At 53.2% G+C, this 6679-nt stretch overlaps 1 protein-coding gene across 1 annotated transcript; it reads right to left on the reverse strand.

Moving 5' to 3' along the window:
* Positions 1 to 1367: 1367 nt before the first annotated feature.
* On the reverse strand, positions 1368 to 1751 carry LOC136355652 (uncharacterized). Its single transcript, XM_066308482.1, has one exon. It carries the CDS (start codon positions 1749 to 1751, stop codon positions 1368 to 1370), a length of 384 nt encoding a protein of 127 aa, XP_066164579.1.
* Positions 1752 to 6679: the final 4928 nt, after the last annotated feature.

Genomic DNA, 6679 nt, shown 5'->3' on the forward strand with positions numbered 1-6679 from the left:
TCCAAAAGACATAACCGTGCACTCATATAGCCCGTACCGAGTGGTGAAGGCTGTCTTTGGAATATCCTCTTCCCGAATTCTCAACTGGTGGTAGCCTGATCGCAGGTCTATCTTAGAAAACACTTTAGCTTCTTTCAGCTGATCAAACAAATCGTCGATCCGCGGTAAGGGATATTTGTTCTTGATTGTGACCTCATTGAGTGCGCGATAGTCGACACACATTCTCTTCGTCTTGTCCTTCTTCTCCACAAAAATGACCGGAGCACCCCAAGGTGAGGTACTTGGTCGAATGTACCCTTTCTGCAGCTGCTCATCAACCTGCTTCTTGACCTCTGCTAGCTCGTTGGCTGCCATCCTGTATGGTCTCTTGTAAATTGGAGCGGTTCCCGGTGCCAAATCAATCCGGAATTCAATCTCTCTCTTGGGTGGCATGGTAGTGAGGTCTTTGGGAAACACTTCTGGGTACTCATAGATTATGGGAATCTCTTCCAATTTCCTCGAATTCTTCTCCTCGGTGACCACTGGGATTTCCACCTCAATCTGATTCAAAGAGACCCCTTGCTTTGGTGAGTCTGGTGATTTGTACAATCAATGACTCCCTTGAACTTGGTCAGCCAATCCATCCCAAGAATGACATCTAGGTCTTTGGATTCGAAAAGGATGAGGTTGGCCAGAAATGGTGATCTTTGAATTTCTATTGTTATAGAAGGGCTGAATTGTACCGACGTGGAGCTATTCCCTAGGGTATGAACCCGCATTGGTGTGCTAAGTTCCTCTCTTATTAACCCATGCATCCCGATAAACTTCTTTGAAATGAACGAATGCGTTGCACCAGAATCAAAAAGTACTGTGGCAGGGATTGAGTTAATAGGAAACGTACCCAGTACGACCTCTGGTGCCGCTTGTGCCTCCTCCGCAGATGCGTGGTTGACGCGGGCCTGGACAAACCTTGGCTCGGCACGCCTAGGCTTCGGGCATTTGTCAGCGAAGTGGCCAAGCTCGCCACAGTTGAAGCAGGACCCTGGCTTTGTCCCAGTCTCCTTCTTGGCTTGCGCGGACGGAGCTGACTGTGCTGGTGCCATTGGTGGGCGTGGAGTTGCACTGCGGTTGGGCTGACCTCCATGGTAGTTCTAGCTACCACTGGCGCCCTGATGGAAGTTGCTGGCATTGAAAGGGCGGTACTGGCGGACGATCATGGTGGTAGGTCCACCCTGCTGTCCGGGAGTGAAGCGCGGTCGATGGTGGCTCCCTTGGTTGGACCGGAACTGCGCCGCCTTCCTCTTCCTATCCATTTTGTTGCGCTGATCCTCCTGACGGATTGCCTTGTCAACCAGCCTCTCAAAGTCAGCGTAATCTCCAGATATTAACTAGTTGGTTAGCTCATCATCCAGACCTGCTAGGAATTTCTCCTGCTTCTCGGCGTCAGTGCGGACATCCTCCGGTGCATATCGCGCGAGGCGATTGAACTCATGGAGATACTCCGTCACTGTCCTGTTACCCTGGTGGAGTGCTCGGAATTCCCTCTTCTTTTGTGCCACGACCCCATCTAGCACCTGCGCCTTCCTGAAGCTGTGGCAGAACTCTGCCCAAGTGACTTCAGTGCCTGGTGGGCGTGTGGCCATGTGATTGTCCCACCAAGCTGATGCGAGGCCTTGGAGCTGGTGTGTGGCGAAGGCGACCTTCTCCTGATCATTGCACTGTAGGAGATTTAGCTTCTTCTCTATGGCATGGAGCCAGTCATTCGCCTCCATAGGGTTGGTGGTGCTGGAGAAGGTGGGTGGTCTGACGCGTAGAAACTCCGGCAGTTTGGACTGAGGGGGAAGGGGACCAAATTGCTGCTGCTGCTGCTCGGCTTGCTTCTACATCCTCTGGTACATCTGCTGGTGCTGCTACTGCATCTGCTGCATCATAGCTGTCATCATCTGTGTCTGATGAGCCATTACTTGGGCAAGGGTCGGATTCTCGGGGAGTGGTGGCGGACCATTGCCGGAATCGCTGTTGTGATACACACCGTCAGTGCGTTCTTTGCCGTTGCTGCCCTCGCCGGTTGCGCGGCTACCATTCCTGGTGTAGACCATCTTGAGGAAGAGCAGACGGGGAAAAAGAAGAAAAACGGATGCTCAAGAACTAAGCTTTATTATATAGGAATTTAAACTGCAATTGTTCTGATCTGAATTAAAACACTTAAACAGCAAGCAAAAATCCTTATTAAGACAGCCATATCATAGGCACATGATATTGACCATCGACTGACCCCCAAGCGAACAAACCTAAACACTCAAACTAACAGACAAAGCTAAACAGTCGATAAACTAATGGAAAGCGAGCCTAATGCTCAGAACGGTTCCTTCGGTCGGTGGAGTCGAAGGCGTCCTCCTGTCACCAGGTCCCTCTGAGCAGCTCCTGGAGTCTGGCAGGTACGTCTCGCCACTGCCCGGCTCTGTGCCACTGGAACTGCTGCTGCTGTGGTCGCGGCTGCCACTGGGAGTAGCAGACAACCAACCTCCGTTGCCACTGGCTGGACCCCTGGCGGCCGATGCTGGAGCGAAGGAGAGAGCGGACGCAGGAGCTAACACTGGAACTGGAACTAGAGCTAGGGCTGGAGATGGAGCTGCGGGAACTGCAGGAGGAACTGGAGCTGCGGGAACTGCGGGAGGAACTGGAGCTGCGGGAACTGCGGGAGGAGGTGGGTTCCTGGGCGCAAGCTGGATGCGCACGGGTGCAGTCGTCAACTTGCGGGGCGTGGTGCGGATCCGGACTCCTCTTGGCGCTGGGAGACCCTTCAACTGAGCATTCTCCTTCTTCAGGCGTGCCATCTCATCCTTCAGAGCTATGATCCTCACTAGCTTCCCATCGTTCAAGGCCTTGGACGCCTTGTGCAGATCCGAGTGCATCCTGTCCATTCCCCTCATCACAGCACACATGTGACCAAAGGTGGTGTCGTTCTCGCCAGCTGTCGGACGGAAAGTACTGACATCATCACCGCTGGCTCGACGAGGGTGAAATCGGTACGCCGTGTCGTGGAAGATGTAGTTGTGGCGCTCCCGTAGTCTGGCCATCATCAGGTATGCTGCCTCCTTACAGGCGTGATCTGCTGTGCCTCCGGATGCCTCAACTACCATATTAGCTAGGCAGGTACCCACGTAGCCATGGACCTCCAGGCGGACACGGTGAGGAAGCTCGCCACTGAGCGGTGGAACAGTCGTGTACTCTGGCGCGTTGGGGTAGCCCACCACCAGCGTCATACGTGCCAACTCTGCCACAAAGTCATCCATGCCTTCTCCGCGGTGGTTGGGTGGGTGGTCGGCCATCGAGAGAAGACAAAGGAGTAGGATCAATGCATGCTCAAATCCAAATTTAAATAAAGCAATAAAGGACTCAAATAAGAGAAGCGAGTAAGAATGAAATTTTATGCATAGATCATTTTGCATGAGAGCGAGTAAATAAGACAGACTTACATAACGATAAAAATAATGGGGAAATTAGATACATACTGATAATAACAATAAAAGCAGAAATACCTTGCAACCCATATTCCTGAGCTAGGACCTAATGCATTTCACCCATCAAATCCCAACTGACTGACGAATAAATCTCAAATAATTTTACTAAAACCCTAGACTGACTTGTTTTGACAAATCTCACTTAAACGAGCGACCAAGATTTTTCCCTTGAACCACAAGAACACATCCCAATTTTCCCGGAACAAATACAATTGCAAAGAACATATGCAATGAAAAAGATTCAGAGGGCTCTTAGGTTTTTCCATTTGGCTTGTCCTACGGTTAAGGTCGGCTCTGATACCAACTTGTCACGCCCAGAAATTCCCGAATAGAATTCCAAGCAGAATGTGTATTAAAATCCCCGTCCAGGACCGGCCGAGGTACACAAATGACAATGTTGACATTTAGATCCACGTCTTACAAACATCATAAAAGTCTTACAAAAATGCAGCGGAAAAACGAAAGATAACAGGAGCTAAGCCTTGACTTGATCTGCAGCAGGAACACCACTCCACAGGCATCCTCGACGGCACGGACAAAGCCTACTCCTCGGAGAAACCACCATCTGACACATACTCGTACTCTGGGGGGTTGGGGAAAAAAGAGCAAGACTGAGTACTACCCACTGTACTCAACAAGTCATACCGGAATAGGGGTATGATGCAGGGAATTATCAAAGGAGAGCTAAAGTGGTTCATTTGCATAAAGCGAGCATTTATAAACAGAAGTTGAAAGAATTAAACAGTTGTAATAATTAACTAATATTATTCATCCACTGTCCAACGCTATACCACGTTGCGACAGGCCCAACCATCCACCTATACTATCCAATTTCATTAGACTAAACTAGGGTGAGACTAATCACGGTGAATCTGGTTGACCGCCCATAACCGCGGGCACGGCTATTCGAATAGTTTTACTCTGATCAGAGGTGTACAACTGTACCCACAAGACACAGCCCCACGACACGTTTCCGTGCGCCGACATCCCACCACGACATACCGGAAAGAGGCCGTGACAGGACCCTTCGCATAACCCCCTCTAACCAAGCACACCACACCTCAGGTTTGACCCCCACTCCTCGCAAGGTAGCGGGCAGTCCCCTCTCGTGCCTAGGTGAATCCGGAAGCGACAGAGGCCGTCGCCGGGCCCGCCCCGCTCCATCACGCCCACCCTTGCCTGGATGCGTCAGCTACAAGCCCAGCCGTTGCCCACGCTGACTTGTGGTAAGTACGATAAGTTCTTACAGGGCATCTCGTGAACCGGTCCTTAACTGCCATGGGTGCGACCAGCAAAACCATGCACCCACTGCCCACCATGTGATTCATTTTAATTAACCAACCCCAAAGCGGTGGCACTAACCCAACAATACCATTAGAACCAACAGTCTAAACATTAATAGGATTTTCCCCATTGTGTACTAGTTGAACTAAGCATGGCTAAGCAATCCGTAGTCCAATCTCTAGTCATGTTATAACCCAAGCTAACAAAGGAACATGGTACAACAATAGCATGGCTATGACAATAGGTAAACATCCCATAGTAACATTATAAAACGATGCAGTATTTGAAGAAAAACAATAGAGCATTTGCAATATAGGATCAACATGTTCAAGTGACAGGCTTGACTTGCCTTGCTCTGCTGCTGGAGAAACCTCGGCGACTATCTCGAAGTACACCGGAGCGTCGGAAGAACCGGAATCTAAGCGACATACAAAGCAAACAATACAAACAGGCTATAAGACTACTAAAACAGAGAACAAAACCATTTTTAATGGATTCTACGCGTTTTTCTTGATTTACTGAGACTTGAATGGGCTTAAACGGAGCACGGATGAATTAGTTATGAATTTTAGAAGATTCACTACGTTTATTACTATAACAAAAAGTCCTTAAATCATTTATTGCGCAATAAGTCCCAGGGCTGACGTCATCTAGGGGGGGCGATGCCGACAGGCGGTGCCCGCATGTCAGTGCGCACAGGAGCCGGTCTACCGTGGACCGGGACCACGCGGGTGGTCCACCGCCGGTCCACGGGATCGATGGCCCGGATCGGCCCGGGGCCGATCGGACGGTGCGGCGGCGGCCTGGCTCGGCTCGGCTCGGCACAAAACCGGCCGGCCGGCCATGGCAAGGGTGGCGGCACGCGCTCGTGCGTCCACCGGCGACGGCAAGCGGACGGCGCAAAGACGGCGGCGACGACCGGGGCGGCGGCTCGACCCGGCGCGGCTAGGAGGGAGAGGGAGGGGAATAGAGGAGGAGGGATGCCTCACTGAGAGTGGCCGGCGCGGAGGAGGATGACGGCGAACGGCGACGGCGAGCGACGGGAGGACAACGGCGGCGGGCGGACGAGGTCCGGAATGCCCTAAGGGAGGAAATGAGAGAGGTTAGAGGGAGGGAGATGAACCACGGCGATCGGAAACCATGGCCGAAGGCGGAGGACATGGCGGCTCTCACCGTCGCACGGTGGGAACGGCGCTCTGGCGGCGAACCTCGACGGAGCAGGGGTGGACGGGGTGGATCTCGGTCACGCGAACCCGACGGCGATGACGGCGCGGTGCGGCGGCGAGTCTAGCGGCGGCTAGCGGCGGCCGGAGTAGCGGAAGCGGCGGTGGCGGATGGGTGCACGGCGCGGGAGCGATGAGGAGCACGAGAGAGTTCGGCGAGATGGGGAAAAAGAGAGAGGGGGTGGCGGCGGAGCTTAAATAGGGAGAGAGGGGGCCGGACGTGGCCGGGAGAGACAGGAATCGCCGGCCGACGTGGGTGAGTGGGAGAGGAGAGAGAGTCGGGATTCAAAAATCGAATCCCGGCCGTCTCGGGAGCGTGGGCGAGTGGGAGAGAGGGGGAAGTAGGTGCGGGAGGCGCGGGCGCGTGGGTGACATGGATGACGTTGCCCGGGAGGCGCGGGCGCGAGGCGCAACGACGGTTGCGGGCGTGGCGACGTGGGGGCGGGCGGCCGAAGGAAGGGGACGACCCCGATAGGTGGGGCCCACCTGTCGGCGTCCCGGGGAGAGAGGAGGCGGGCGGCCGGCTCGCGCGGCTTAGCTGGGCCTCGGCCTTCGGCCGGCCTAGCGGGAGGAGGGGGAGAAAAAGGAGGAATTCAAAGGAAAAAAAAGAAAAGAAAAGAAAGAAAAAGGAAAAATAAGGTAAAAGGATTTTTCTTGGGATTAAAATTG

This window comes from Oryza sativa, chromosome 3 (assembly GCF_034140825.1).
Source record: "Oryza sativa Japonica Group chromosome 3, ASM3414082v1".
NCBI lineage: Eukaryota > Viridiplantae > Streptophyta > Magnoliopsida > Poales > Poaceae > Oryza > Oryza sativa.

Bases quoted from the DNA above. Each gene is read 5' to 3' on its own strand.
- LOC136355652 (XM_066308482.1), bottom strand. From the start codon at position 1,751: ATGGAGGCGAATGACTGGCTCCATGCCATAGAGAAGAAGCTAAATCTC.